General features: G+C 37.0%; 1 protein-coding gene and 1 long non-coding RNA gene across 2 annotated transcripts; one reads left to right on the forward strand and one right to left on the reverse strand.

The window, feature by feature from the left end:
- Positions 1-17,887: 17,887 nt before the first annotated feature.
- LOC122143249 (ecto-ADP-ribosyltransferase 5-like) lies at positions 17,888-20,591 on the forward strand. The gene is made up of 4 exons (XM_042754003.1): positions 17,888-17,938; positions 18,014-18,716; positions 19,978-20,025; positions 20,464-20,591. The coding sequence occupies exons 1-4, from the start codon at positions 17,888-17,890 to the stop codon at positions 20,589-20,591; spliced, it is 930 nt and encodes a 309-aa protein (XP_042609937.1).
- Positions 20,592-21,678: 1,087 nt separating this feature from the next.
- On the reverse strand, positions 21,679-22,855 carry LOC122143248. The gene is made up of 3 exons (XR_006159080.1): positions 22,788-22,855; positions 22,200-22,589; positions 21,679-21,767 (listed from the first exon to the last, which is right to left on the reverse strand). It is a non-coding gene; the product is annotated as an uncharacterized LOC122143248 (long non-coding RNA).
- Positions 22,856-22,863: the final 8 nt, after the last annotated feature.

Here is a 22,863-nt window from a genome sequence, read left to right on the forward strand (position 1 = left end):
TGTCTATCGACCCCCAGGACCACTAGGTAACTTTTTGGATGAATTAAATGTGCTGCTCTCAACCTTTCCTGAGGATGGTACTCCCCTAGTTATGCTTGGAGATTTCAACATCCACCTAGATAAACCTCTATCTGCTGACTTCCACACTCTGCTTGCCTCTTTTGATCTCAACCAAGTGTCTGCTGATTCTACTCACAAATCAGGCAACCAACTGGACCTTATTTACACACGACACTGCTCCACTGATCATGTACTGGTTACTCCACTGCCACACCTCAGATCACTTCCTCCTCACTCTTAACCTCAACATGGTTCCTGACACATCACTTACCCCTCCACATGTCATCTTTCGACGTAACCTACGCTCACTCTCACCCTCCCGGCTATCTGCAATGGTTTCATCTTCACTTCCTTCCCCTAAACTGTTAGCATCTTTTGATGCTAACAGTGCTACTGATACTTTCTGCTCCACTCTTACATCTTGTTTAGACACTGTTTGCCCCTTGTCTTCCAGACCAGCCCGTACCACCCCTTCAGCCCCTTGGTTATCTTATGTTCTACGCGAACACCGTTCTAAGCTTAGAGCTGCTGAAAGGGTGTAGCGCAAATCCAAAAATACTACTGACCTACTAATGTGTATCAGTCACTCCTCTCTTCCTTTTCTGCTAATGTCTCCACTGCTAAAAAGACATACTACCATAACAAAATTAACAATTCGTCTAACTCTCGCATGCTTTTTAAAACATTTTCCTCGCTCCTTTGTCCTCCTCCTCCTGCTTCATCTCTAATAGCTGACGACTTTGCCACGTTTTTCATTAATAAAATTAAAAACATCAGTGCAAAATTTTCCACACCACAATCCATCAAGCACATCTCACCAGCAAACATACACTCATTCACATCTTTCTCTTCACTCTCTGAGGCAGAAGTCTCCAAACTCATCCTTTCTTATCATCCTACTACTTGTCCGCTTGATCCTATTCCATCTCATCTCCTTCAAGCCATTTCTCCTGCAGTTGTACCTGCACTCACTCACATCATTAACACATCCCTTCATACAGGTGTTTTCCCCTCATCTTTTAGACAGGCTCGTATAACTCCACTCCTTAAGAAACCCACCCTCAACCCATCTCTTTTAGAGAACTACAGACCAGTTTCCCTTCTTTCCTTTCATTGCAAAAACACTTGAACGAGCTGTATTCAACCAAGTCTTTACCTTTCTCACACAGAACAACCTCCTTGACAGCAACCAATCTGGCTTCAGAAGTGGACATTCAACTGAGACTGCCTTGCTCTCAGTTGTTGAAGCCCTAAGACTGGCAAGAGCAGAATCCAAATCTTCAATACTTATCTTGCTTGATCTATCTGCTGCTTTTGACATGGTTAACCACCTGTTCATTATTTCAACCCTACTGGCAAAGGGCATCTCAGGAACCGCACTCCAGTGGTTTGACTTTTTGTTTATTGGGTGGGTTGTTCAAAGTATCTTGGAGAGGTCACGTGTCCAAGTTGCAACATCTAACTACTGGGGTCCCTCAGGGCTCAGTTCTTGGACCACTTCTCTTCTCTGTCTACATGGCATCATTAGGTTCTGTCATTCAGAATCATGGCTTTTCATACCATTGCTATGCTGATGACACTCAACTCTACCTCTCATTTCATCCTGATGATCCATCGGTAGCTGCTCGCATCTCAGCTTGTCTTGCCAAGACAGAACTGCTTCTGGTTCCAGCAAACCCATCGTTTCATCACAATTTCACCATCAAGTTAGGCACATCAACCATAACTCCTTCAAAAACAGCCAGAAACCTTGGAGTTATGATTGATGATCAGCTAACTTTCTCAGACCACATTGCTAAAACTGTCCCGGTCCTGCAGATTTGCTTTATTCAACATCAAGAAGATCAGGCCCTTTCTTTCGGAACATGCTGCAACAACTCCTTGTTCAAGCTCTTGTTCTGTCCAGACTAGACTATTGCAACGCTCTCTTGGCAGGTCTTCCAGTCAGTTCTATCAAACCTTTACAATTAATCCAGAACGCGGCAGCAAGATTAATTTTTAATGAGCTGAAAAGAATGCGCTTCACACCTCTGTTTATAAATTGGCAATGGCTACCAATAGCTGCTCAGATAAAATTCAAGGCATTAATGTTTGCCTACAAAACCACCACTGGCTTTGTACCCCTTAACTAAATTCATTACTTCAGACTTATGTGCCCTCTAGAAGCTTGCGTTATGGAAGTAAACATTGCTTGATTGTGCCATCCCAAAGAAGCACAAAGTCACTTTTACGGACTTTTAAATTAAATGTTCCCTCCTGGTGGAATGACCTGCCCAACTCAATCCGAGCAGCTGAGTCCTTAGCCATCTTCAAGAATCGGCTTAAAACACATCTATTCCATCTTTATTTGACCCTCTAACTTTTGCACTCACTATTCTAATTCTATATTTAAAAAAAAAAAAAAAAAACCTAACTACCTTTCTAATCTTTTTGTATTCTATCTATTTCTTTTCATTTATTATACAATTATAAAAAAAGACCTCTAACACTAGCTTGCTCTATTCTTTTTCTATTCTATCTGTTTTCTTTTTATTTATTACATTATTTAAAAGCCCTTGCTACGTATACTGCGTTTAGGCTAACTGAGACTTGTTATAGCACTTATATATCATTGCTCTTTTGTTGTTTTTTGATTGCTTCCATTGTCCTCGTTTGTAAGTCGCTTTGGATAAAAGCGTCTGCTAAATGTAAATGTAAATGTTAATATAAAGCAACTCATACAGGTTTGGAACGACATGAGAGTAAATGATGACAGAATTTAAATTTTTGGTTGAATTATCTCTTTAAGTCAATCTAGACTGTAATATAATTGTGGATTTCATCTAATTATTGTTTATTTTGTTTTCTTTGGGTTTACTTTATCACTTTATCATCTCACAAAGTTTCAAATGTAAATTAGTATGTCTCATTATTCCCTAAGTATAAAGAATTATATTGATATATCATGTATGTTTTTAAAACATTTCTGAAGCTAATTTGATTTCTGCTTATTTGTATGCTGTCCATTTCACTTGAAACAATGATTGTTTTTGGACAATTTAATCTCTGTATTTTGGTTACACTGCATATATTGCTTATACTCTTACTGATGAGGGCTTGGGGGTGATAAAACCAACAATTGGTTATCTTATTATAATGCAATTTATTTTTAATGTTTCTAAAATAGAGCATCTTTTGTTCTCACCGTGACCATCTTTTTAAGTACACCAATTTAAGGGCTTTTTCTAGAGACAATTTTAGTCTGACCACATCAAGCCTTTGACCAATGACAAATGCCATGTATACTTTTGCTGTTTGTTGTGCCATATGCTCTTTTAAAATCACAGGCTCTTTGCTGCACAAGTTCACAACCCTTTGTTCTGCCTCAGAAAGAGGAACAGGCAGGTTCCAACATCTTCAGTGGCTGTTCTTGTGAAGGTGTGATGTATTCAATGGATGTTTTGCATATCTATGATGGGTGCAACACCATTTGATGAAGATCTCTCACACAGGGCTGAAAGGAGAACAAAGACTGACCAGTGTCAATTGCAACAAATCTTGACTAGAAATCTGAAGATGACAGCTGCACACAACAGAAAGCATTTTTCATGGACTATGTCTCCTTTTGCCTCTTCTAGGTGTGGCCAATGGTGCCAAAGGGGTACTTGTAGGGTTGAAAATAATCAAAGACTTCTGCTTTCCTGTCACAAACCTATATTCCGAAGACAAAAGGGCCATTTGGCATTCTTGAGGGCACTGAAGGGCTGATATTGATCAAGGCCTGTAGGCAAACTTGTGTATACATTGGGGGTCTGCTAATTGTCATAGTTTTGCACAGTGGATGAAGCTGTAATCTGCTGATTGGTCAGTTTGAATGTCTCACATTTTGTTTTTAGTCACATGTCCAAGGAAAGGATAAAAGAAGATTAACTGTTGCTCTGTCTCTTTTTCTTGCTCCTCTTTTCTTTGCTGGTACTCTCTTCTTGTGGCTCTGCCCTCTCCCCCTTTTTTTCTCCCTCTCTCTACCCACCGCCGAAATTGTTTATATTTTGTACGTAATTATTTGAATGGATTTTAGTGGAGGGACGGCTTCATTACATTGACTTTCATGAGAAAAATGGCTCATTGGAAAAACATGCCTGTGGCGACATGACTACATGACCAAAACTACATGGCCCTGTGTGAAAAAGTGTTTTACCCCCTAAACCTATTAACTGGTTAGGCCATCCTTAGCAGCAACAATTGCAATCAAGCGTTTGCGATAACTTGTATTGAGTCTGATACAGTGCTGTGGAGGAATTTGGTCCACTCATCTATGCAGAATTGTTGTAATTCAGTCACATTGGAGGGTTTTCAAGCATTAACCGCCTTTTTAAGGTCATGCCACAGCATCTCAATAGGATTCAGGTCAGGACTTGGACTAGGCCACTCCAAAGTCTTCATTTTGTTTTTCTTCAGCCATTCAGAGGTGGACTTGCTGGTGTGTTTTAGAACATTGTCCTGCTGCAGTACCCAAGTTCGCTTCAGCTTGAGGTCATGAACAGATGGCTGGACATTCTCCTTCAGGATTTTTTGGTTAAGGGCTTTTTTGGTGAACGGCAGAATTTTTTAATGTTGGGATGATTTTTTTACTTTTTTGTTGATTTTATTTTTATTTCATGCTAGATTTATTGGTGCTAGAAGTTTCCAAAAAGTTCAACTTTTGTCTCATCCAACCACAGAGTATTTTATCAAAAGTCTTGGGGATCATCAAGATGTTTTCTGGCAAAACTGAGACAAGCCTTTATGTTCTTTTTGCTCAGCAGCGGTTGACCAGACCATTTTTGCCCAGTCTCTTTCTTATGGTGGAGTCATGAACACTGACCTTAACTAAGGCAAGTGAGGCCTGCAGTTCTTTGGATGTTGTTGTGGGGTCTTTTGTGACTTCTTGGATGAGTGGTCACTGTGCTCTTGGGGTAATTTTGGTCAGCTGGCCACTACTGGGAAGGTTCTCCAATGTTCCATGTTTTTGCCATTTGTGAATAATGGCTCTCACTGTGGTTCGCTGGAGTCCCAAAGCTTTAGAAATGGCTTTATAACCTTTTCCAGACTGATAGATCTCAATTACTTTCTTTCTCATTTGTTTCTGAATGTCTTTGGATCTCGGTTTTGGTTTTTTGAGAAGCTTTGTATCTGGATGTGAAACTGCATATTCTTTAACAAACAAGCAGCTGGTTTCCTTTAGGCTTCACATCTCAGTCTTTCATTTTACTTTATGTAAAACCTTGATCCCTCCATTAAAAATGTTTAGTTCATCAGAACTTTATTGTTTCTTAAGTCTTATTGTGTGCTGACTCTTTGTGTATCTCCTCTCTTTAATGGAATGGAATGGAATTCTTTAATACTGTAAATTTTTAAATAGATAACAATAGGTTAAATAGAAAGGGTGCTGGTGTGTGACGAGGGCCTTCATCCAAGGATAGAATATGAGTAAGTCTAAGATTATTTTGTCAAAGTAAGACGTTCACAAGTTAAGATTTAAAAACAAGATTTATCCAAACTATTTTTGATCATAGAAAATGAGTTTGAAAATAACTTTTTTTTTTTTTAGCCGAACCTCACTGTATATGTAGTGATTAATAGATATGAGTAATCTTTTTTGCATCTCCTTTTTCTGAACACATTTTCTGTATGATATAAATGTTCAAAAACACATTTCTGTTCTTGAACCATTTTGACTACAGGCATGTTTGTGGAGACTTTTAAACACTTCACTTCTCAAGCCACAGAGAGTGACAATGAATAATAAAGTCTGAAATGATAAATTTTGTAATACTGGCCAGCCAGAGCATCTATTATATGGGACTCCGCTATTGCACAGTTCATTGAACTACACTGTTCAGGTCAGGTCTTTTTCCTACAGGTCAAGTCAAGTCAAGTCATCTTTATTTATATAGCGCTTTAAACAAAAAAGATTGCGTCAAAGCAACTGAACAACATTAATTAGGAAAACAGTGTGTCAATAATACAAAATGACAGTTAAAAGGCAGTTCATCATTGAATTCAGTGATGTCATCATGCGGCTCAGTTCAGTAGTAAATGGTATCTGTGCAATAATTTGCAATCAAGTCAACGATATCGCTGTAAATGAAGTGTCCCCAACTAAGCAAGCCAGAGGCGACAGCGGCAAGGAACCAAAACTCCATCGGTGACAGAATGGAGAAAAAAACCTTGGGAGAAACCAGGCTCAGTTGGGGGACCAGTTCTCCTCTGACCAGACGAAACCAGCAGTTCAATTCCAGGCTGCAGCAGCAAAGTCAGGTTGTGCAGAAGAATCATCTGTTTCCTGTGGTCTTGTCCCGGTGGTCGTCTGAGACAAGGTCTTTACAGGGGATCTGTCTCTGGGGCTCTAGTCCTGGTCTCCGCTGTCTTTCATGGCTGTAGAGGTCCTTTCTAGGTGCTAATCCACCATCTGGGCTGGATACATACTGGATCCGGGTGACTGCAGTGACCATCTGACTTGGATACAGACTGGATCTGGTGGCCACGGTGACCTCAGAATAAGAGAGAAACAGACTAATATGAGCGTAGATGCCATTCTTCTAAAGATGTAGCAAGTACATCGGGTGTTATGGGAAGTGTTCCCGGTTCCGGTTTACCTAATTAATGCAGCCTAAAAATCCTTTAACGGATTTGGATATTAGAAGTGTATTAGTATGTTATGTGTAAGCCAGGTTAAAGAGATGGGTCTTTAATCTAGATTTAAACTGCAAGAGTGTGTCTGCCTCCCGAACAATGTTAGGTAGGTTATTCCAGAGTTTGGGCGCTAAAAAGGAGAAGGATCTGCCGCCCGCAGTTGACTTTGATATACTAGGTATTATCAAATTGCCAGAGTTTTGAGAACGGAGCGGACGTGGAGGACTATAATGTAACAAGAGCTCGTTCAAATACTGAGGTGCTAAACCATTCAGGGCTTTATAAGTAATAAGCAAGATTTTAAAATCTATACGATGTTTGATAGGGAGCCAGTGCAGTGTTGACAGGACCGGGCTAATATGATCATACTTCCTGGTTCTAGTAAGAACTCTAGCTGCTGCATTTTGGACTAACTGGAGTTTGTTTACTAAGCGTGCAGAACAACCACCCAATAGAGCATTACAATAGTCTAACCTTGAGGTCATAAACGCATGGATTAACATTTCTGCATTTGACATTGAGAGCATCGGCCGTAATTTAGATATATTTTTTGAGATGGAAAAATGCAGTTTTACAAATGCTAGAAACTTGGCTTTCCAAGGAAAGGTTGCTATCAAATAGCACACCTAGGTTCCTAACTGATGACGAAGAATTGACAGAGCAGCCATCAAGGCTTAGACAGCGTTCTAGGTCATTACACGCAGAGCTTTTAGGTCCTATAATTAACACCTCTGTTTTTTCAGAATTTAGCAGTAAGAAATTACTCGTCATCTAGTTTTTTATATCGACTATGCATTCCGTTAGTTTTTCAAATTGGTATGTTTCGCCAGGTGCAGATAAGAGGATAAAAAAATACCCTTAATGAACGCCCTTATCTTACACAGCCAGTTTATAAACCACAATCTTTAATCTTCTTCATTTGCACCTGTGTATGGAGGAATATCAATAATTGTTAACAAATGTGTAGTTAATTCAGAAAGTTAAGATCAGTCATCAGTCAATTTTTTTTTTAGCTTTGTTTTTTTAGTACTTTTATCTTAATTCAGCAAGCGTAACCTGAATAATGAAATTACAATTGACAAGTACTTTTTTCTTCTGTTGACGATCAAGCACAAAGACTAACCTGTTTATTTTGTTAATTTACTGTAGTCTTTTTCTGTGGTCTCCCAGTTTATCATTTTGTGCACAGTATACACTTTAAGGAAAAACAGCCTCCTCAAAGGAGACAAAATATCTACTTTAAGTCCACTTTGATCAGTGTGCGTGCACAAACCGGACACATGATGTGCATCTGCAGGTGGAGACACAGAATAACTTTAAAATCTGTTTGTCTGAAGTGAATAAATGTCATTAAAAAGTTGAAGGAGTGAATCTTCTCAATGTCTTAGTTGTCACCATCAGCAAAGACAATTCCTGCAGGGAAACACTGTTCCTTTTTGGTTTGTATTCATACATAACCACAGACCATGATAGACACTTCATGTTCATACTGACACTAACATGGTGTCTCGCTTCTAAAGACCATCTATAAATAATTATTTTGAACTTAAATACAGTTGATTCAATCTTTTTTAAGATCTTTCTTTTTTTCATAACTTGACTTTAAATTGTAACTTTTTCTATTGACTTGAGCAGATGCCAATACAAGCAGAACATTAACAAAATCTAAACTAAGACCCTCAGTTATCCAGGTTGTGGCAGATTACTAGAACTCTTTATGTCCTGGATAAGTGACAATCTTCCTAAATGAATATTTTACCATCAACAAATAAACAATCATCCCCAATTCTTTCCCCTGCTTTACAACCTTCTTGAGTCCAAAATGCACTTTCAACACTGTATTGTATTTCTGGGACAACAGTGAAACACAGTAAAAGTTTAAATAATAACAGACCCATGTGCATTACAATTATACAGCAACTCAGTATATATGTGCTAAACTAAGTTGAAATGTTTTAATAAAACACTGACAAACATGTTTATTGGATATTGAAATCAAGGGTGTACATTTCGATATGGATGAATATTTGCCCTTCTCTGTCATAAAGAGACAGAAAACAACTGAAATTAAAACCTTAATTGAGGGGACAAAATGTGAAAAATAAAACTGTATTAAAATACATTATCGTAACTCCAAATCTAAAATAAAAAGTAACACTTATAATAACCTTCTTTAATAAATCATTAACAAACTGTCACAGTTATGGACTTCTGTTCTTACTGAGTTTCCTTATTTGGTCATGTTCCTTTTTCTTGTTTAGTTAATTGATTAACCCCACACCTGTTTCTGTTTCCCACTGATTACGTTCCCAGTATTTAAAAATCTGTTAACCATTTTTGTTTTGTCCGCTATTGATGTTTGAACATTTGGATTTGTGTTTGGCTGTGCCCTTTTTTCTCCTGTGGATCATTAAAAGAACTATTTTGGTATCTCCTTTGTCGTGCGCTTTGCCTTATACACCAACATGTGTGTAACATGGAGTCAGAGACGTTCGGATCCATATGCAGTAGTTTATTATCAGAATGGTCAAACAGGCAATGATCGAAGGACAGCGTCAGGTATGTCAAGGGATATCCAAAATCGAAAACAGAAACAAGCAGAGGTCGGGGCAGGCAGCAGAGAATCACAGTCGGTATAAACAAACCAAGATAAAACATGGAAGGAACAGGAACAGGGAAAACTCTCGGAAATGCCAGACAGAACTAAACATGACTTCGCAATGTGAGTGTCGATGAGTGCAACCTTTATAGTGTCACTGATGGGAAACAGGTGAGGTTCAATAATGAGTTCCTAGGCAGGGGTTTATGGGAAATGAAGTCCAGGGTGTACTGTGTCGTGTGAAAGTCTGTGTTGTGAAAAAAATGGATGTGCAGTGACTGGATCATGACAGCGTGTGACACAAACATTATGTAAGGCTTAAGTGATCATTAGTTCATATACAGGTGCTGGTCATATAATTAGAATATCATCAAAAAGTTGATTTCACTAATTCCATTCAAAACGTGGCTTGTTTGCTGGCCAATTAAGAACAGGGATACCATGGTCCTTAAACCAGGTACTGGTAGCTTTGGCACTGTATGCAGGTGCCAAGTCCTGTTGGAAAATGAAATCTGCATCTCCATAAAGTTGGTCAGCAGCAGGAAGCATGAAGTGCTCTAAAACTTCTTGGTATACGGCTGCGTTGACCTTGGACCTCAGAAAACACAGTGAACCAACACCAGCAGATAACATGGCACCCCAAACCATCACTGACTGACTGTGGAAACTTTACACTGGACCTCAAGCAATGTGGATTGTGTGCCTCTCCTCTCTTCCTCCAGACTCTAGGATCCTGATTTCAAAAGGAAATGCAATATTTACTTTCATCAGAGCACATAACTTTGGACCACTCAGCAACAGTCCAGTCCTTTTTGAAACGAGACGCTTCTGACGCTCTCTGTTGTTCAAGAGTGGCTTGACACAAGGAATGTGACAGCTGAAACCCATGTCTTGCATACGTCTGTGCGTAGTGGTTCTTGAAGCACTGACTCCAGCTGCAGTCCACTCTTTGTGAATCTTCCCCACATTTTTGAATGGGTTTTGTTTCACAATCCTCTACAGGGTGCGGTTATCCCTATTGCTTGTACGCTTTTTTCTACCACATCTTTTCCTTCCCTTCGCCTCTCTATTAATGTACTTGGACACAGAGCTCTTTGAACAGCCAGCCTCTTTTGCAATGGCCTTTTGTGTCTTGTCCTCCTTGTGCAAGGTGTCAATGGTCGTCTTTTGGACAACTGTCAAGTGAGCAGTCTTCCCCATGATTGTGTAGCCTACAGAACTAGACTGAGAGACCATTTAAAGGCTTTGCAGGTGTTTTGAGTTAATTAGCTGATTAGAGTGTGGCACCAGGTGTCTTCAATATTGAACCTTTTCACAATATATTAATTTTCTGAGATACTGAATTTGGGATTTTCCTTAGTTGTCAGTTATAATCATCAAAATTAAAAGAAATAAACATTTGAAATATATCAGTCTGTGTGTAATGGATGAATATAATATACAAGTTTCACTTTTTGAATGGAATTAGTGAAATAAATCAACTTTTTGATGGTATTATAATTTTGTGATATGTAAGTATGTGTTTAATTGTTTAGAAATCTGAAATGATGTGCTTGTTAATGTTTACTAATAAATGTATTAAACATTACCTAATAATTAACATTTCATGTTTATTGAAATGCTTAAAAATGTCATTAAACGTATATGACAATGCACATCTTGAAAATCTACAAATGATTGTATGATGGATCCATGTTCTCATTCTGTTTACGCCAAATTCTGACTCTACCATCTGAATGTCTCAACAGAAATCGAGACTCATCAGACCAGGCAACATTTTTCCAGTCTTCAAACTGTCCAATTTTGGTGAGCTTGTGCAAATTGTAGCCTCTTTTTCCTATTTGTAGTGGAGATGAGTGGTACCCGGTGGGGTCTTCTGCTGTTGTAGCCCATCCGCCTCAAGGTTGTGCGTGTTGTGGCTTCACAAATGCTTTGCTGCATACCTCGTTTGTAACAAGTGGTTATTTCAGTCAAAGTTGTTCTTCTATCAGCTTGAATTAGTCGGCCCATTCTCCTCTGACCTCTAGCATCAACAAGGCATTTTCGTCCACAGGACTGCCGCATACTGGATGTTTTTTCCCTTTTCACACCATTCTTTGTAAACCCTAGAAATGGTTGTGCGTGAAAATCCCAGTAACTGAGCAGATTGTGAAATACGGTCCGTCTGGCATCAACAACCATGCCACGCTCAAAATTGCTTAAATCACCTTTCTTTCCCATTCTGACATTCAGTTTGGAGTTCAGGAAATTGTCTTGACCAGGACCACACCCCTAAATGCATTGAAGCAACTGCCATGTGATTGGTTGATTAGATAATTGCATTAATGAGAAATTGAACAGGGTGTTCCTAATAATCCTTTAGGTGAGTGTATATGACCTTCACAGACTGTGATGATGAGCTAATGAATAGTTTGTGAAGTGCCTATAAGCTATATTTTCACAACATTTGTAAATGTAAAATATGTGAACTGAACTTTAATGACATCTGTAAGCCTTCAAAAGTACATTAACAAATAAGCTTATAAATATTGTATATTTTCTATAAAAACCATTTGTAGATTTTTAAAAACTCATTAAAAGTTTAATGATATTTGTAAATTTTAATGATCTGTTAAGCATTATAAAATGTTTGTAAATTATTTATTAACTAAGCTTTAAATCATTGTAAACTATCTTTCAAAATCATTTGAAGATTTTTTTAAAAGCATGTTCATATGAATTGAAAGTTGAAGGACATTTGTAAGCATTTCAATTTACATTAAATAATGATCTGATAATCATTAGGTAATATTTTATAAATTCATTAGTTAACATTAACAAGCACATTATCTCATATGTTTAGATGTTAACATATATTAATTAATCATAAGTTAAACATTATATTATGTTTGTTAATGATTTATTAATGAAAATTATTATAAAAATTCAACACATTTTTATTTATTTAAAATATTTCAACACAAAATGCCACTGAATAGTGATACTGTAAACGCTGTTAAACAGTTTTATATTAGTTAATATATTTGGCAGCTCTAAAATATTAACACTGTAAGTGTCAAGCAAAAGCTACACTTCTCACCACAATGCAGCCAAACAAAAAAGGTCTAAATCCCAACTTACCATTGGGTTGAAGAGTGGAGATTTTCTTAGTTGAGAACAGATATGAAGAGTTCAGATTCAAAAGCCCCTAAGTGCTGCCTGAAATTTTATTTTATTTCACTTTAATAGCAATGAAAATAACCCATCCATTACCATTTTAAAAAAAATTGTGAAACTACACATAGGAGCCTGATAAAAATGCTCATTTTTTTGATATTATGTGTAATTAACAAATGTTTAATTACTTAATTTTAACATTAGTCATTTTAACTGCTTCTATTCATTTTTATTGTTTAAGATTTCTGCGTGCTAATTATAGTGAGCTAGCAATGTTAACAGCTCTTGGGGGAGCTGTGGCCTATTGGTTAGAGAGTTGGACTTGTAACCAGAAGGTCACAGGTTCGAGTCTCGGTGCTGGCTAGTTGTACATGGGTGGGGAGTGAATGAACAGCACTCTCCTCCACCCTCAATACCCATGTCTGAAGTGGCTTGAGCAAGGCACTGAAGCGCCCAGTTGCTCCCCGGGCGCTGGATATAGCTGCCCACTGCTCCAGGTGTGTGTTCATGGTGTGTTCACTTCTCACTGCTGTGTGTGTGTGCACTTGGATGGGTTAAATGCAGAGCACTAATTCCGAGTATGGGTTACCATACTTGGCAAATGTCACGACTTTCACTTCACTTTTTTTTACTGTTTAAGTGCCAACTCTTAAAGGATTAGTTCACTACTGAATTAAAATTTCCTTATTTTTGAGGAAAACATTCTAGTGTTTTTCTCTATATAGTGGACTTATAGTGGACTTTCTCCATATAGTGGACTCTAGTGGACTCTATATAGTGGAAGTGGGGTTCACTGGGTGGAAGGTCCAAATTGCAGCTTCAGTGCAGTTTCAAAGGGCTCTACACGATCCAAGTTGTGGGCTTAGGTGGTGTTTTATTGTTGGGTTTGGTCATTTTAAAAAAAAATTAAAAATTAAATGTCTATACTTTTTAACCTCAAACGCTTGTATTGTCTAACTCTGTGCATTCTGGTTCATGACAGTTTGGGTATGTCGAAAATTTTAATTTTCGCCTCCAACTTCAAAATCGTTTTAAATCGTCCTACATCGTACTTTTGCAGCGATGTAGCTTGATGTGATCACGCACATTATGTATGAGGTGATAGCTTTTTAGTCCTACCCTAACTGTTTTGAACAGAACTGCACAGAGTACGCATGCGCATTGGAGAGCTACACAAGATTAGCGTTTGAGGTATTTTTTTTTTAGAGAATGACCATTCCATTCGCTAGATAAGACCCTTCTTCTTCGTCTGGGATCGTGTAGAACACTTTTTTTAAAGCTGCACCGAAGCTGCAATTTGGACCTTCCACCCAGTGAACCACACTTTAGTCCACTATATAGAGATAAACGCTTGAATGTTTTCCTCAAAAAACTTAATTTCTTTTCGACTGAAGAAAGAAAGACAATAAATAAAGGTGAGTAAATTATGAGGAAATTAATTTAGAAGTGAACTAATCATTTTAGGCTGCATGCATTTATTTGATCAAATATAAAGTTAAAAGTAATATTGTGAAATATTATTACAATGTTAAATAACTATTTTCTATTTGAATATATTTTAAAATGTAGTTTATTCCTGTGAATTTTCAGCATCATTACTGCAGTCCCCAGTGCATGATCCTTCAGAAATTATTCTAACATGCTGATTTAGTGCTGGATTTATTTTGGTACTCAGTTATCAATAATGGTTATTTTTAAAATTAAATAAATAAAAAGGTTTTGCTGCTTAACATTTCCTGGAAACATTTTTATGATTTTTTAAACTGGAAAACCGCCAACATGCCTACATAGTCTTGTCAATTCAGCACCATAGTAATTTACCATTGTTTTACTTCTTGTGAACACCATCTTACTAATAGGTTTACTTATTACAGTATAAGCAAGAACTTCTCTCTTTAGATGTTTAGTTCTAATTAATTTGAATGGAAGTAAATGTTGATTCAGTAAGAGCCCGATTAAATATAAATATCAGTGTCTTATATTAATTAGGTGTGTATTATTTACAAATAATAAAGTTCTTAAAGGGATAGTTCACCCAAAAATGAAAATAACCATTTACTCAACATCATGTCATTCCAAACCTGTATGAATTTCTTTCTACTGTGGAACATAAAAAATAAGATAATTTGAGAAATTCAAGACCTTTTTGTCCATACATTAGAAATCAAAGGTATAAGCAAAATGGTTTGGTAACATTCTACTAAATACCTTCTTTTGTGTTCCACAGAAGAAAGTAAGTCATACAGGTTTGCAATTACTTCAGGGTGAGGAAAAGATGACAGAATCTATTAGAACTAGGCCTATTGTTTTTTTTTTTGTTTGTTTGTTTTTTTGGCATTCTAGCTCAAAAACATTGCTTTAGTGTCAAGTGCATTTCCATCTGACAAAAATACATTTGATTTGAATTTCAGTAATATCTATCATTATTTGTTTCGGTCCTGTTTTATTTATTCATTTATTTACTCCAACTGAAGGCCCTATAACCCAGCAGAACATTCATGGGGGAACTAGTGGGCTGGATATGTACAGGGCCGAATTTTAACCCCATTCCAGCCCTGCCTACATGCTGAAAAATCCCCTTGCAGGAAGTATAATTCCCTTCCTAAATAATACAATCAGTGTTTAAAAGCATAAAATAAACATTAAATTAAGATGAACATTAAAAAAAATGATGAAAAATTACAGATGTATCTTTGAAGTACTTTTCACAATGAATATAATCCCAAAGAAACATGTTGAAATGATAAAGAACTGTAATAATGTGTCAACAGATGGGATGGAACAACCTGGAAGTCATGCTGTAGACTACTTGAAAAATAATCTGTTGATCAAATTACTATTTAAATTATTAATAAACCAACAACAAAGAGAAATCACATGCAGGAAGACTACAGTGAATAGCTTCTTCATCCAGACCCAAATGAAAACAAGACCTAAGTAGATAGTAGAAGTCAGGTAAGGGTTGCAGGTAGTAATTTTGAGGCCAGACACTGATTCTGGGGAGAGAAAATGGCTATATGGCAATTCTGATTGGCAGCAACAGGTGCAGGTGATTAGAATGCTGGTGATTGGGACCTTGTTAGCGTGGCAGGTGGAGTAGCTGAATCCCTTACACACATTCAGTTATATCCAGAGCACAATTCAGAATTGAAGAACTGCATGCCTCCCTTTCAACTTATTTCCCCTCCCATATTCCTGCAATACTGCATAACATTTAATATCTTCCAGAAATTTCTACTATGCTCTTTGCATACTACAACTTTGTATTTCAGTCATGAGACACAAAACGATTATGTGTAACTGAAGCAATTAATCAGTGACACGTAATCTGATCCAAAACCATTTAACACTGCATTTTGTCTGATATCCAAAACCAAGTTAAATAGTAAAAATTTGCATTTTATTAGCGGTATATAAAATTCATAAATTCAACAAATATTATATAGCACAGCAAAGGCAATAGAAAATAACTATGTTTGGATTCTGCTGAACAAATTCTCTGTATGATGTAAGAAATGCTAAAAAGAAAAAGTTTCTGTTCTTGAACACCTTTGACTACAGACATGATTTTGGACTCTTTTGTAAGGTAACACTTTCAATTCAATTCAAATTTATTTGTATAGTGCTTTTTTACGATACAAATCGTTGCAAAGCAACATTACAAAAATAAGTTTCTACAATATTTAGTAGTAGCTTATGACCGTCAGTTTATGTGAGTAACATATGACAGAAATGTATGGAAAAATCAAACATGTAATCAAACAGACAAAGAACTCTATTAACATTAATTAATATATGATGCAATCTAGCTTATACCAATATGTGGTAGTTCTGTATGTTGTTTCAGGGTTAGCATCATCTGAGGTCCTCTGAGGGGTTGGCATCATCTCTTCTCAGGTGTTCTGGATCCAGACTGGAGCTTGTGTAAATCCTAGTTACCACGGGTCCCGTGGCAAAACAGAGAAACAAATAAAGACATAATTAGCGTGGCTGCTGTTCCAACCAAGTAAAATTAATTAGTTTAACCCAAGCTAAAGAATAATAATGCGCATTTGATAAGATATAACTGCAGTCCAAAATTATGAGATGAATTATTTGAATGCTTGGCCAAAGAGATGTGTTTTTAATCTAGATTTAAACAGAGGAAGTGTGTCTGAACCCTGAACATTATCAGGAAGGCTATTCCAGGATTTTGGGAGCCAAATGTGAAAAAGCTCTACCTCCTTTAGTGGACGTCACTCCTCAAGCATCAGAAAGGTATAATGAAGAAAAAAGAATCTGAAAATTTCAATTTTCTAATGCTGGCCAGGCACAACGTCTGTTATGCAATGTCAGTGGGACTCCAGTTTTGCATGTTACAGGTCACTTCTTTTCCCTACAAGTGTCAGATATGAAAAAAGGATACAAATGAACCATCATGAACATACTAATCTTCAACCGCTTTTGAACCACAATCATTTAATTTGCACTTCCAGAGCCTTTAATCTTCTTCAGTTACACTTCTGTGTCTGGAGAAATATAATTCATTGTCTGAGGCACAAATGTTTCCAGTTAAATACTCTGAGAATAACAGCATCATTACATTATGTTTCAGTTTGTATTCAGTTTGTACTTGGTCAGTGGAATAAGTTGAATCACGCATATACTGGTCTGTTATATACTGTATAACAGACCCTGGGTTTCAAAAACATTTCTTGATTCTTTCTTCTTTCCATTTCATTGTCCCTCTCTGATGCTTGAGGAGTGAAGTGTTAACTTTCAAAAGAATTCAAGATCATGTCTGTAGTCAAAGGGGTTCAAGAACTACAAGTATTTATATTTGGATTCTTCATGATTGTGAATTTGATTCAAAAGGAATGTCACTGAGAGATGTTATTCTACAAACTTGTATTTGATTCTTTTAATTTATATACGTTTTATTTAATTTATTTATTTTTTACAGTTCCTTATACAGTTACCTTACTTAAACAATGAGAACAATGAGAAATTGTACTGCCTCATGTAAAGAGGGGTCATCATATCATTTCTTATCACACACGTGGAGTTTCAGAACGCACGCACATACATACATTATACCCTATATAAAAAGCCAACGATCCCATGTCAGTTTGAAGTTCCCTGTTGTCTTCTGGCTGTGAGCAACACCCTCTGAACTTCTCCTCACATAATTTTTCTTCATCTTCTGAAACAAGGTAATTTGGGGTAAAGTAAAAGTTAATGTAACACTTCCATGAGTGAACATCAACGGTTTAATTTTGACTTGCTATTGGGCTAAAATACCACAAATTTAAAACTGTATTAACCTATATTGTGAGGTTTTTAGTCATTTTTGTAAACAATGTTTTGCTTCTCATTGTCTTTCAGCATCTGTTCTTCACTACATCTACTAGTTCATCTGAGGGATTTGACTGAATTAAGATGCTGCTGATCACTGAAGCCTTTCTTCTCATTTTAGTTGTCCTAGGACAGGTAAGCTTGTATTCTAGTATGAATATTACAGTCATGAATACTTATGATTGATCAATATGATTCCTGTTGCTGCAGGTTCACAGAGCTGCTGCTAAAGGAGAGATATTTCCATTGGATATGGCAGAGGATTCAGTTGATGACCAATATGATGGTTGTACTGAGAAAATGACACAACTAGTGGAGACAAAATATCTAGAGAATGAAAAATCTGCCTCACCTGAGTTTAAATCTAAGTGGGAAAATGGTGAGGAAAACGCAATGAAACCAGAGGATAATTTGGAAAAGAAACATTCAGTCGCCATTTATGTGTACACTGGTAAAAAAATATATCGTGATTTCAATGAAGCTGTTCGTAGTGATAAAGGAAAATACAAAACTATGGCATTTAAATGGTATTCACTTCACTTCCTGTTAACAGAAGCGATACAGATCCTGAAGAAAACACAACCTAAATGCTATTCAACTTATCGTGGTGTAAATATTATGCTGAATAAGGATGTTCTGAACAAAAAGGTTCGTTTAGGCTCATTTACATCCTCATCTCATGATCGTTCAGTAGCACAGCGTTTCGGAAATGTATCTTGTTTTGAAATACACACTTGTGAAGGTGCTGAGCTTATAAAATATTCTCAGTTTCCTAAAGTGAAAGAGGTGCTGATTCCTCCATATGAGACGTTTATTGTCACTGAGGTTAAGACAAAGAGCAATCAGACAGATCTCTGGTGTGAGACTGTGTTCACCCTGAATAACACTGGTAAGATAAGTTACCTAAACTGTGGTGTGGTAAACTTAAACACAAACAATCTGTAGATCTGCCTTCATGTTAAAATGTGCTTCTATTATAATTACTGATGATTCTGAATCATAATCAATCCTTAAAAGTTAATAAAAATTAAGCTTAGTATTATGGTAGGGGTTTGGTGCAGTTTGGTAGCAATTATCCATTTTCAGACAACAATTTTGTACCAAAAAATTAACTTTTAATCAGGTTTACTGTATCAAATGTAACACTGTACAATTATTTGGGACATGTCTAAATACATTACATCCCTTTTTTGTTTTTTTGTGATTGTTACTTTCTAGCAAGAGTTAAAATTGTCATATGTTACCATTCCAAACCTGTATTTCTTTGTAAGTGAACAGTTTGTACAGCTGACCTTGTTTGTGAAGATATTTGACCTTAACTTTTTCTGAATCATTTAGAAAATTAAAGCATCTGCAAATAACCGCTTTATAATGTCATTCTAATAATGTTTTTATTTATTTATTTATTTAATTATGTTGCCATTTCCAATACTGCAATCAGCCTAAATGAACTGTGCAGTAATTAAATTTTTACATGGCTTGGCAGGAGTTAAATGTACATTCTGTATATACAGTAGGTGGCCAACCAGAGAAAATCTACATTTCTCAGTTTTATTCATGGTGAAAACATGAAAGTGGCATAGTTTAGTGGAAGATTGCTGCCATCTACTGGAAAACAAAATCTTTTGAAAGTGCTCAGTGAAAAGTTTGTGCATGAATGTAGGCCTAATCACTGTAATGTGGGTTAGGTGTTATTTTGTATAATTTAACCATCCATATATAAACCTATAAAAAATAAATAAATAAAATCATGAACACAATTACTGTGTGCAATGGGCTGTCAAGGGGCACCATAGAAAATCTTGCCTAGGCTGGCCCTGTCTCTTAATGCTAGATTTACAATGTGTTAGCCTTTTGACAGAAACTAAAACAAAACACACACTTTAATACATCATCATCTTATTCTTTTTTTTATCTATATCATCACCATCTTTGACCACTTCTTTTTCTTCTTCTTATTATTTGTTAGGTGCCATTGCCCCAGAGCTTGCTGATGAGGTAAAAAAAAAAAATCAGAAATGGAGGAATCCCATGGGATAACCTGGTGGCCTTCAACTCTGAAAACTGCAGCGTGATGAAAGTAAAGCACCATTCAGTCATCACCAAACTAAGAGCTAGTCAACCTTATGTTCAGGATGTGTATTACATAAGCCACCTTGCTCAACTTGTCACAGGCTGTGGCATTAAGGCCATCAAGGCCCCAGTGGAGGATATACTGGATGGTGTGTATAGCCACTTCCACAAAAGGTTCTTGGTAAATTTAGGGTATAGTGACTCAGTTTATCCACTATTCATGTAAATCATCTTGTCATTATTTTTGGTTGCTTGTGTTTCCTGTAGTGCCAAAAGAAGTGAGGTGTATAAAGAGTTTGTGGAGTTCACAGACACAGACAAGCTCAATCTTCTCAGATACTGCAGAAGATACTATTCCAACCAGTAAAGTATCATATGGACATGAACACCAACTGGCGAATGAGGATCTCTTCATTGGGGCTGAGGCCAGAGCATTCCTTGAAAATGAAGAACTGTCCTCCATGTTAATGACCAAACATTACTCTCATCAGTAAGTTGTAACTTCATTAATAATAATGCCTGCATGCTTCATTTGTCATGATTCCTTGTTAATATGTGATTCTGTCATAATTGTGCTCTTATAACAGTGAGGGCTTTCTATGTGGAAGTCATTGGGAAGATGCTGAAGGTCTTTCCCTTAGATTCACAGCTGCTCTGTGACCTGAAGGTGTTAGACCCAGCCTCTCGCCTTGAAATCTCTCCTGAAACAGGTTGACCTTGTTTGTGATTTACCTACCCCCTCAAATGATCTTATTATTGTAAGAATACCAGCTCAGTACAGTTAACTGTGAAGTACTTAACCTAACTGATAATGTGTTGGAATTTCCAACTTAGAAATCTGTCCATACCACACAGTGACAAGGCTAGGTTGCATGTTTCCACAACTGAGGCTTGATCCAGATAAACAGAGAGAGGAGTTCACAGACTACCAGGTCACAGACAGCTAGGAGTTAATCCAGGAAGAGAGAGTGGACAGATTCTGGGGCCTTGTAGGGAAAAGTGAGACTGAGACCAGGTTTAGTCAGTTGGCTAGTCTGATGAAGGCACTACTTTGCATTCCTCATAGTAATGCCTCCTCAGAGAGAACCTTTAGCATGGTCAGAAAGATTGTGACAGAAAATTGAATGAGCATGAATAATAGCACACTCTGTGCTCTCTTGTGCTGCAAGTACTCCCTCCAGAGGGGTACTTATAACAGCAAAGTCTGCTACTTACAATTATAATTATGGATGTAAGAAACACTAGGAAAGCCCTTCATGTTAAATACATGAAGTACTGTACTTCATGTATTTAATATGAAGGTGTTTCCTAGCGTTTAACATGGAGGTGTTTCCATGTACTTCAAGTACATAATTTTTTTTGTTCCACATGCACCAGTGTTTCCTTTTATGTAATATAAAATTTGTTATAATAAAGATAAAAAAGAAACATGAATAAGTCTCATTATTATCACAATAATTCTTATAAATAATTATGTATTATGTATTTACTTATGTGTATTTAATTTGCCTCTGACCCGCCCCAAACCCAACCCCCATCTATCGAGTCCCGTCCCTGCAAATTTCCGAGGCAAGCAGACATCGTATCGTCCTGTAAAACAAGTGAATATACTGTAGTAAAGACTAAAATAATTTCAGTAATCAAATTGCAACAGATTGACTTCTATACAGAGATACAAATATATGATATATTAGCTATTTGACATGGCATTTGGGCAACGCTTTGCTTTGCACACAGTGGTAAAGTTCTAGTACAATAATGCACAAAAAGGAGGGCTTTCAGAACAACATACCATTGATGGTGACCACAGAAATATGCTTCCCTGGAGTGATTGTGAAGTCATGAGTGCATTCACAAATTGACCTTGGTGGAGGAACAGGCAGTTGACATACTGCAAAACAGAAAGAAGTTATGAAGGGTGTATTTACAGCTTCTCCTCAGTCCCTTAGATGCATTTCCCAAAACGCTAACCTCATTTTCAAAATTGTGCTTTAAAACACAACCATTAATCCAAACTGGCAACACCACTATTCCAACTGTAATTGTCACTATGTAGAAACAAGTAAATGCTTAAACACATTTATTAAGACGCAATTGACTTAGCTGGTCAAAGATATGCTGGTCAGAACTGTCAAAACCAATCATACTTTTGTTATTCAGCTATTAAATTCACACTTGCCTTTAGAGTTTTGAGAATAATCTTAGAATGGGATTAGCCATTTAGAAACACTGTTAAATATAAACATGTGCCAATCTACAACAACATTTGGGGAGTTACACTATAAGTATGAGACAATTTGATATAAAAATAATTTTAACATACTTTGTTCACAAAACTGAGGCTGGCCATTTTCATTCACCACCACAGCAGTTGTAGGGGGAATGGGCTCAAGAAATCCATGGAACACAGCCTCTCTGTCATGGAAGACATTTCTCTTGTGGGCTTCCATGTCACAGGTAGCACAGAGGTACTCCATGTCCAGTGGTACACAGTCCAGGCACCTAATCACAGCCTCTACAGCACAGCATCTGTGACAATTTTGGATGAATACTCTCTCGGCTGAGAGCTTTGCATCAAAAAGCATAGGCCTAGAAGTTTTCATTCTCACATCTGTGAGAAGCTGCCTTTGTTCCCAAGCAGAAACCATTCTGTCTGTTCCCTCTGGAACCTGGTCTGCAGTTATAGTGTCCCTTAACTCTTGGAGTCTTGTTTCTAAAAAACAAAACTATACATTCACTTGTCCTTCAAAGGTCTGTACTCATGATTATGATCACATACAAGTATATATCAGTTATACTGTGAGTCTGTAATGGAACTGACAAAACATAATGCTTAATTATGATTAAATAAATGGTGGGAATTGGAAAAACTGTAGTGTAGTGTTACTACTGTAACACTCAGTATCCTCACCAAGACTTGCCAACTCTTGATCTTCTATCTGAAGGCCTTCCTCATGCACAGGATCCCTTCTTCTGGATTGAGAAGT

Source organism: Cyprinus carpio, unplaced genomic scaffold (genome assembly GCF_018340385.1).
Source record: "Cyprinus carpio isolate SPL01 unplaced genomic scaffold, ASM1834038v1 S000001061, whole genome shotgun sequence".
In the NCBI taxonomy this organism is placed as follows: Eukaryota; Metazoa; Chordata; class Actinopteri; order Cypriniformes; family Cyprinidae; genus Cyprinus; species Cyprinus carpio.

What these genes read in the sequence shown, in the direction of transcription:
- LOC122143249 (XM_042754003.1), top strand. Translation starts at nt 17,888, where the DNA reads ATGCTGCTGATCACTGAAGCCTTTCTTCTCATTTTAGTTGTCCTAGGA. An exon ending in GATAAGTTACCTAAACTGTG is followed by an intron (nt 18,717 to 19,977) that starts GTGTGGTAAACT and finishes AACTTGTCACAG; the next exon opens with GCTGTGGCATTAAGGCCATC. An exon ending in AGTGGAGGATATACTGGATG is followed by an intron (nt 20,026 to 20,463) that starts GTGTGTATAGCC and finishes CTCTTATAACAG; the next exon opens with TGAGGGCTTTCTATGTGGAA.